Source organism: Syngnathus floridae, chromosome 9 (genome assembly GCF_059516105.1).
Source record: "Syngnathus floridae isolate MCC-2025c chromosome 9, RoL_Sflo_1.0, whole genome shotgun sequence".
Lineage (NCBI taxonomy): Eukaryota > Metazoa > Chordata > Actinopteri > Syngnathiformes > Syngnathidae > Syngnathus > Syngnathus floridae.
The window spans coordinates 5,293,689-5,303,784 of NC_142421.1; the positions used below are offsets into that span (position 1 = coordinate 5,293,689).

Consider the following 10,096-nt stretch of genomic DNA (forward strand, 5'->3'; position numbering starts at 1 on the left):
TTCTGATGTGCGCAAGTATGAAAAGATAAAGAAGCTGAATGAATCCAAAACTTTTGACATAACTGTAATGAGACAGTCTTCATCCCTCAAATGCAGTTTTTGTACATTGCTTTATCCTCAATTGAATTTAATTGCCTAAAAATAATGAATCTCTTGGGATACAAAAAATGATGTCTGCCAATATTAAAAATGATCACCTTATGGAAAGTCATGTTGAGGTGTGGAACGATCCGGATATTTTTGGGGTAATAAACACTATATTTTCCCCTCATTGATTATATTTTAAGTTGAGGGCCACAAATGTTTCATCAAAGGAGACGCAGTTGTAGCAACTATTTTATTTTAATGTGATGATATTTTGGAGCTGAAGGAATCTGGCGGTCTGCTTCCGTAGATAGGCTCATCACAGCAGAACTGCCTCGCAATCACAAAGCTCTACTTCGTCCCGTAATGGAAATTTGTAATTAAAGTGACATTTATGTTTGGTAATCTCCTGTAGCATTTTTTAAGATTTCCCCACTAATATCCAATCAAAAAAAAAAAAAAGGTTTTCATTTGTAAGGGGGAAATCTACATATTTGTAGTAATGGCAATCATATTAAAAATACGGCCCTGGGGACTTTTGAAGTTACTCTTTGATTTTTTTTTTTTTTTTTTCACTGTACCCTTATTTCCCACCCCATAAAGGCTGATTTTTTTTTTTTTTTACCCCCCCTTCTCTCTCTCTCTCTCTTCATGCAGTCCGGCCTTGAAAAGAGCATGGAGAGGGCCATCGCTGAAGGGGACACTGCAAAGGCGGAGGAGATGAGCGACAGACTCGCCACTCGAGAGGTACATTGTGCTGATAAGAGATCTTTGGGGTGCTTTGGCTGTGACAAATCAGGCTAATGGATCCGTGGCCATTTCTGCCGCAAAGACATAGAAGAACATAAACACAGCCAGACACCCACCATTCAGTCCTGCAGCCTTTTTTTCCATTGAGTTAATGGAAAGCCCTCCCCTTAGTTTTGAAGTGCTGCAGTTCTAAAAGACTTTTGGCTCTGCTTTTTAATGAAGGGTACATTGCTTTAAAGCCAAGTCTTAAATAATTCCGCCGGTATGAGTTTCTTACCTTTGAAGTGTACATGTGCCTAAATGCACCGCCTGAAGTTTGCAACTCACCGCCTTGGTAAGGTAGGCATCAAGGATCAAGTGGTTTTGAAAGTAATTTAGCATCAAGTGTAGCCCGAACATGTAATTGTATTTGAAAAGAAACACAGCGACGACATTACTTTTAACTTCCTTTGCTTCATATTGAAACGTAAAATCAAAGTTCTTTGTTTTGTTATATATTTTGCTGACAGCATTCAATTTTGCAATAGTTGCTAACAAAATGCAACAATTGCAGCAGTATGTTCTTTTTTTTTTTTTTTTTGGCTTCAAAGGCACTCAAATTTAATTGAATGGTTACCATAACAATGTTACATATAGCCTCTCACTCGTAATTTATAATTATTAGCTTAATTGAATATACCCCATGATATTGTCAATTAAAATTACTGAGTAATTATTATTATTATTGGTATAGTTACTCATATTTTCACCTAAATTCTAAGAAAACTGGGCAAATCTGAGGGCTTTAAAGGAACGAAATTGTGACTGGCACCGGCACTGCACTTTGAAAAAGCCTCTTAGGGTGCTGGTGGTTGGTTTTAGTCTGAGCCGAGGTTTTTGCCTCCCTGGCACCTGCTTTGTGTTTTGCCAGAAAGATGATGGGACCTGACAGCAGTCTGGCATCCTCTTCTACTTGTTTAGCCGTGATAATTTCATTCCCAGTGAAGTGACCAATTAGAATTCCTGAGAATTTACTGTAAATGTGGCAAAAAAAAACCTTCTATGATAATAACTTTTGAACTCCAACCCAGACCTATAGTATTCAAATTGGTTGAACAAAAATGCACGAAGCAAAAATATATGACAAATATTTTGAGGATCAATAGTCCAGAATCAATTTCAAGGTTCTAATTGAGTGGGCTAATTTGGTACGCAATGGCTTAAATCTTTAATTTGTTTATGCTCGTAAGACCAAGACAAGATTGTGGCAGGCTTTTTTTTTTCTCCCAGAAACAATATGAACAGGTTTTCCTAGCAAAAGCATTTTGACAGCTGTGAAGAACTAAATAGGCCCGTTTGTCCCTCCAGGCATTGTTTTGTCAAGAAAATGCCCTGACGTGTTGATGACATGATTTATTCTGAGCGAAATGGAAGGAAACAGAAAGCTGGCTGTCAGCATCAGCAATTTTGATTGTCGTGTGCTGCATCACACAATTTAATCGTTTTAATTTACTTATTACTTTTTTTTAATTGAACATTGCAACTCTTTGTTAACATAACTTTTGAAATTCAGAACAAATCGGAGGATGACAATCCGCCGCCAGCAACGTTCAAAGACAAAGTAAAGCGATCACATTGCGTCTTAGGTACCAAACGATCACAAGCGTCTTCATGGCTTAGACAAAGCCCCTTAATGTATTCGTTTAAAATGTGCAGTTCAAGGCTCTTCCCTCCTAAAGATGTCTCTCGCTTCTTCTAATCGTCGTAATACTGCTTTTTAAATAAGCCACTGAACTCCCAAATGTAAAATAAAAAAATCCATATACCTTCGAAGTGCACATTTGAAGGTCCAAGTCCTCCTATTAAACAGACAGGTTCTCCAGCGTTTAATAAATGCACATCCTTTTGCACTTTTCAGTTTCATGTGGGCTAATTAATTCTGTAATTAGCATAACGTGGAGTGACTGAGGCATAATGTAGCCTCAAGCTCTGTCAGGAGATGTGATAGTGTCCATTGGAAGATTGATTTTGCAGCTATGTCAGCTAAACCAGGCAGTGCCGGAAGTTGAAAACAAATTATGAGTCAAAAGCCAAGTTAACCTCGCATGAGGGAGTGCTGTATGATTATACGATGCAAAATGTACAATATTCGTCGTTTGCCCTAAAATTTAAAAACTAAAGTAAAAACAATGACACAGATTGTGATATTTATTGAGCATTATTTGAATAACTACAAATATTTCGATATGATTTTGATAGCGGACACTTCAAACGTGTCTTTAAAATGAAGAAAATATACTTTTATAAATATAGCCCATAAAGCAACTATCAAGTCCAACAAAGCCTGGCTTTGAACTCGGCAATATTCTATCATTAATCGACACTTTGCTTATTGTGTTCCATTCATCCTTAATAATGACTCACTTTTGTTTCCTTTTTAAATAACAAGTGCAAGTGAGGTCCTTTGAAATTGAGGTTGTCCTTTATGTGAAGGAATGGCTTTCTTTTCTGACAAAAGACTGTCACACTACGTTAGAGAGTCGAGTCTCCCTGTAGCACTCATCTCAACTATTAGAGAGGCATTACCACTTCAAAACATAACTTGGATTCAGTGTACCACAATGGGGGGGGGGGGGGGGGGGGGGGGGGGGGGGGTCCATTTCATGACTGCAGGAGCCAAGGACTATGAAAATGGAAAAAAATGCATCACATGTCCTCAGAAAGCCATAAGGCACACTAGATAGCAGAGTTGGGCAACTTAGTTTGCCTGGATCGAATTTTTTTTTTTTTTCCCTGACAATTCTAACATTTTCATCTTGCGTTTCCTGCGAAATACATGTATCTTATTATTAAAAGAAATGAATGCTTATTAGATTTTACTTGCACAAAATGACAATTGTTTCCCTCAGCAAATTAATATTCTTCGTATTTCAGCTCGAAAGTTAAATTACCCGATTTTGATTACGACTTAGTTCGATGTAATTAAAATCCAATGTCGTTGTTTACACAAGATGGATAAGACACGCCACGTAAAAACAATTGGTGTCCATTACCGTTTCGTTTTATAGCATTTAAACACACCGATGGTTATTAATTTCTCATTATGGCGCAGCTCAAATTTCCGACAGGAAAAGCCTCGGTGTCCTTAAAAAAAATCTTTCCTAACCAAAAAAGGTGCTGTGGCATTTTATCAGGGCGACGTGACAGCTTAGCTAAAACAAAGGAAGAGTGTTTTGTGATATTAATATCTTACCCCCCCCCCCCCTCCTGCGCACCTTTATTTTGCCCTGCTGTGTTGTAATAAAAAAAATGAGAAGAACATTAATGGAAAGTTGGCTTTATCAGATTTGGACTTTTTCCTCCCCACCATCAGTGAATTAGGCTGACTGTCCCTGCGCAACCCCCCTCGGGCCACCCTGTGCTGACTTTAGTCAAAGTCTCCTCTTTGTTCTGTTTCCCTTCATCATAAGCAATTTATCAGTGAATGAACTTTTATTGTATCTCCGGATGACTCACATTAAATTTCCCACCCATTAATTTGAAATGGATTTTAAAAATGGGTACAAAGCTTTTATCAAATGCCTGGGAATCTCATTTGGATTATTGTATTTCATTAATTACTTGAGAGACAAAGCATACTTTTCAATGTAGATTTGTGTGCTGTTTAATTAATTAGCATGTTTTCTCTTTTAATTAAAGCAATTTTTAAATTGGAGCCCACAGCAAAACACATATATAATTTGTTTGTAATTATGCCTTAATTGGTGGTAGTGAAAGCTTAGCAGCCGTGTTTTTTTTTTTTTTTTTTTTTTTCATGATTGCCGTTTATTGCGAGTCACTCATTAATTATACTGTTTTCTCTAATTAGCTTATAAAACTGTTGATGGCATATTATTCTAAGTGTGAGTTCCAAGCTTGCTAATAAGCCCACCCCACTCAGAAGAGGCAAGATAATGGATTGTGAACTTTTTTTTGTGTGTGTCTGCTCCCTAATGATGACGCGTCACATCTATCTCCAATCAGATTACTTGAAGAGAAAATTGAGACATTGTTGTTTGGCTGTGTCCTCCCTGGAGTTTTTTTTTTTTTTTCTTTTTTACCCGCCATGTAATTGTGTTTGTCAAAGTGGTGGCGAGATTACAAAAGTTCTTCTGAGGCTGCCCAGTGGGATGTGCATTGGGATTTAGCAATGTAATGCTTTGTTTCAATTATTCATGTTTTTCAAGTTTATATTGTTCGCAGTGATTTTAATGTCTGCCTCCCTGTGTATGTCATTTATTCAGTGTAATTCATTAATTTGTCAATTAATTAGGGATGGGCGAGTATCGATATCACGTATCGGTGACGACACCAGCCAAATTTCAAGTATCGGTGCTTACCACGGCGGCTGATTTAGATGAGGAACAAGACATTTAAATAAAAATTGACATCCATTTAATGTGATTTTAAGAATTTAAAATGATCCGTCATTGAGAAATTTTATGCATCAAAAGTGGCAGTGGTATCAGTACTTGGTATCGGTATCAGTGACTACACAAGGACTGAGTATTTGTCCTGGTCCTAAAATTTACCAGGTAGCCATCAAAAAACAAAAGCTATATATATATATAGTCTTTGTTCCGGAAATAGAAATGGTCCAAATGCTCGTCTGATGATTTATTCTCTCTTGGATTGTCTTTTGTAGGATTTGAAACCAGTTGCATGCTTAGTTGATTTCACTTGGAAGGCGATATGGGTGGTGTCCACTGATCTCTTGATCCTTTGACCTTCCCAATGTTGCTGCAACAAAACATGCTTCCCCCCCCCCCCATCTGCCTCAGTTTTAAGAAATGATGCCGAAATAACACACACGCACACAACGCCTAATCTGATATTCATTCCTTTCTTATATCGCCCTTCTTGCCAAGGTTGACTAAGGCCACATTATTTAGGCATTAAGGTAGTGTGATAAGGGAATTAGGCTGGTCATTAATCGTTTACACGTCAAATGCAGCAGAGCAGCTCGGGGAGGTGATTTAGTGAGGCAAAGCCATATAGCCCTTGTTAATCCACCTCTCACACGATTTAATTGGAAGAGTCGTCCTGGATAGGAAAATTATGAATGGCTTTAAGGCAATTTTGTCCTTAAAGCCATCATTTATTTGATATTGTTAAAAGACGCTTTCAGACTATCCACACGGAGATGCGTTTTTTTTTGTCGTTAATTGAGGTCTTGTATTTTGTAGCTGTTTGATTGAGCCTTACCAATTATGATTTCAGTTGTGTCATGTGCAGTGCAGCAAGCAGCATTATTTTTTTTTTCTCAAATCGCATTAGGGTGCCCTGTTTGGGCCTCCATTTGAATCTCCATGACGACCCAAACTTGAATGAATCTGTACTATTGACTTAACCCTCATCGTGGCCTTAAGCTGCAGTGGCAGCATTGAGCACAATGATGTTTTTTTTTTTTGCTTTGCTTTGTTTGCATTTAAATCTACCAAAGGTCAGAGTATTAATCCTCAGAATAAACCTTATTTTTAACAGGGCTGTGCACAGGACACACAAGTGAGAGAAACTACAGAAACAGGAACATGATGATGACAGGCACTTAATCATATATTAATATGCATGGCAGTGGGAAGAACTGCCTCTTAGGGCCACATAAACATAGACAGCAGGAGGTTTCTTGTCTCGTGCCTTTGTCCCAGCTTTGTACTTGCATTCTTATTTGCACGAGCTTCTGATGTGAGAGGATTTGGCACTAACACACATGGGGGAGGACAAAAAAAAAAATCCTGAAAAGTGGATCAAAAAAGTAAATGAAAAATAATGTCATATTACAGAAAACATGAGAGGCTAATTTGTGCCGACTTTTGGCTAATTTTGTTCTCGCTACAGAAAGAGGAGCCGTCACCTGCTCGGCGCCACAGCGCTGACAGTGCCAGTGATCCATGAAATAAGCTGCCGCTGGCTTTGTTCAGATAAGAATGAACAAATCTGCACAATGTACTGCTCTCGGAATCTCATATTCTTACTTGCATGCAGGCTGAAGGAAATAAGCTGTTTGCAGGCTTGATTAATCAGACATTTGAGGGTTTAATTTTTTTTTTTTTGTTTCTTTGATCTGTTCTGTCTCCTAGGTAACTTGCTTGACATTATAATGTCAACAGCTTCAGCTAAAACAATCAGAAATGAATAAAAGGGAATAATTGCATACATGCACACACACACATATATATGTATATGTGTATATACATATATATGTGCATATGAATATATATATATATTTATATATAGAATACACACACACGTATATATATATATATATATATATATATATATATATATATATAATGCCTTTTATTGTCATTATACATACGAGATTAGAGCTGCCCAACAGTGCAAAATAAAACTATAAAGTATGAAAAAATATAATAGATGTAAAACTATTTATATTTTATATAAAAATATTATGGAAATGTGTTTTAATTTTGGTTGAACAGAAGAGCAGGTGATTGTGCGTAATCCCCAAGTAGGGAGGGGGGGGGGGGACGGTGCCTCCACATCAAGCCATTTAGTGTCATGCCGATTCATTGGATTGTTCCCCAACGGTGAGACCTCATAGCTACCGAGTTGACATTGTTAATACTGTAATTTAATAAACGTGTGTGTTTATAATCTCGCCGCCACATCGCAGCCACTCTGAAGTATCGACACCAATCCAACAAAGAGGGGAAACGCCGATGCGCTATCGTCTACTTGCAAAGCTACAGCAAATGCCCGCTTAGTTGCTCTCCAAGAGTAGAAAACATGATTTGGAGAATTTTAAAAGCTATAAAATGGCCAAGGACTGTCATCATCATATGTACGCTCCAGGTTATACAGACATTTTCACAAATCTTGTAGTGGCTGTAAAGATGAATGCCTGGAGGGCCCCGCCACTTGCAGCCAGCCGCAGCCCTTATCTTAAATCCAAGCAAAGTACCATTAATCTTTTTGAAAGACCTTTATGGCTTTTAATGTATCCCAAATTAGAACATTTTACACCCTTGGTTCCTGAAATATAGTGATAAAAAGCCTTTAGAGTTTAATTTTTCCTGCCTGCTCGCTCTGACCTGCTTAATCCCAGCAAGCATTAGGAGATATTTTACTTTCAGTCTTTCTAATAAAGTTTATCCCTCTTAATTATAATTGAAATATTTCTTTTCCTGCCAGGTCTTTTTTTTTTTATTTTCTTCAAGTGGTGCAGCGGTGCTACATTTCCTCATTACCTCAAGACCCCCCCCCCTTTTTTGAATATTACAGAATTACCCCAACGTTTGGTGAAATTGTTCCAAGTTGTTTATCAAAGTTTGCTTCTGCTTGAATAATATGAATGCTTTTATCTCAGGCAGGAGTGACAGAGGAGGGAGGATTTTCCCTTTGTTTCCCTTTTGCTTGTGTGTGACTGGGGTTATTGGGATTATTCTGCTTCACAATACACTGGTGTCTTCCCTGGGATTTGAATGTTTGCCTCTTGCTGTCACGGTCCTTCTCCTCACTACTGTTTTCAGGGGCAGCCTCCAGTATTTCAAAAGTCGCTACTTAGATTTATTATTCACTGTTAAACCACAAATGTGTCTTTAGGAGTCGTCGACTCTTCTTTCATAAACAGAATTTTTTTTCTTTTTAACGACGACGTATTTTGAATCACGAACAGCGTGGGATTTAAATAAACGGTATTGTGTTGACATTCTGCTAGTTTATTAGTAACAAGAGTAGAAAGTGTTTTTAATTGATTATATTTGTTGTCACAAACAGGAAGTGGCTTTTTCACCACAAATCAACGTCAAGTATTTTATCGCTGCAATATTTCAAGCAGCGAAATCCGACGATCGATTGTAATGTATAAGCTAAATCTAAAATTTACCGCATATGTAATTGGAAAATTGCAATGTGGATTTGAATTTGATTAATTATTCAAGCCCGTTCTGTTACCGCATGCCGTGTGAATGTCGAGCCCTGCCGTGGTGTGGAGGAGGCAGCAGAGACCGTGACAAGAAAGCACCCCGACTGTCAGTCAGACAGCTTTTATTTTATGCCTCAGACTGATCTCCATTCTCCAATGGGCCTCTCCTCTGTCTCTAAATAGCTGGCTGTGAAAATCGCCGAAGCCACTGATTGCCGTGACTTTGTGCAGCACAAACAGGAAGAGGACGCTTTGAGGGCAGCGAAGAAAAGAAAGAAGCAAATAGCTTGGGGGTATGAAGTCTCTGTCCTCATGTTTTGTGTCTGCCATCCCATCTTTCATGGTGTCAAGTGCAGTTAAAATGGAGTTGCTCAAATCTGGATACTTTGAGTCTTTTGTCATTCTCAGATGAAAGCTGCTCGGTAATGCAGTTTTTTTGTTTTTCAGGTTCGAGGCGAAAAGACGCTGGGAAACCAAAAGCAACATGGGTTACATGTGACCAAGATGGAAGGAAGATTTTTTTTTTTTTATGGTAATTGAATAAAAATGGTTTCTTATGGCAAACTGATATGGGGTTTTTTTTAATGTTTTTTTTTTTACACAGTTAAGAGAATTAACACCCGCAAGAGTGTGTGTTGGCTGAGGGCGGAATAGTAAATCCATCTAAAAAAAAAAAAAAATGGCACATTCAAATTAATTCCCTAGGCGTCCATTGGAGTCTGCATTGTGTTAGTTTTCCATTACATTTCAGTGATTTGAGCGTTCTGGCCTTCAAATTAAATCTGCTGTACATTACTGGATGATGCGTTTATTTATTGCTGTAAAGTGGGTTAATCATGAAGGCGCTCCTTTCTTCTCCCGGGGAAGAGAAAAGAAAGATTAGGCCCCTAATGCAATGTACAGCATAATGTGCGATAGGATTTGTGTGAAGAAAATGAAATTTGCCTGCTGTAAATTGTTGTTAGCTAACATAAACTGGAAGTTGAGAGAAGGGCTGAATGAAGGGGGGGGGGGACATGAAACGGAGGCTTTGCTGTTGGCCGTCTCCCATGCTGGGAGACATACTATTGTTTTCGCATCTCAACAACAGGCATGCGTTTCTTGAAGCCTCCACTCAGCACGCTTTGTGTGATGAGCGCTCTTAACTAGTCGTCGAAAAATGCGACTTTGATCTCTTTTTTTTTGGGCCGATCAAGCTGCTTTTCAATGTTTATTCCAATTCCGACAACTGTTAATTCTAAACAGCTTTGTAATGATGATGACTTGTTTTTAGAATGCTTCTGTAGAGATATTTTTCCAATTGTGGGAAATAATTACTTTAACTCATTCACTGCTGACCCAGTTAATTTTTTGACG

The 10,096-nt window shown here is 38.2% G+C and overlaps 2 protein-coding genes across 4 annotated transcripts in view; one reads left to right on the top strand and one right to left on the bottom strand.

The window, feature by feature from the left end:
- The window catches only part of pik3ap1 (phosphoinositide-3-kinase adaptor protein 1), a 23,083-nt gene extending 21,823 nt beyond the window's left edge, over positions 1-1,260 (bottom strand). For both annotated transcript variants that reach the window (XM_088384342.1, XM_088384339.1), the window contains exon 1: positions 1,112-1,260. The gene's annotated coding sequence lies outside the window, so the exon portion shown is untranslated. The remainder of the gene's footprint in view (positions 1-1,111) is intronic.
- fam204a (family with sequence similarity 204 member A) overlaps positions 1-9,308 on the top strand; it is an 11,469-nt gene extending 2,161 nt beyond the window's left edge. For both annotated transcript variants that reach the window (XM_088384343.1, XM_088384344.1), the window contains exons 5-7: positions 742-831; positions 8,924-9,033; positions 9,188-9,308. In XM_088384343.1, the coding sequence (XP_088240469.1) occupies positions 742-831; positions 8,924-9,033; positions 9,188-9,239 (252 nt within the window). In that variant the 3' untranslated portion in view covers positions 9,240-9,308. The remainder of the gene's footprint in view (positions 1-741; positions 832-8,923; positions 9,034-9,187) is intronic.
- Positions 9,309-10,096: the final 788 nt, after the last annotated feature.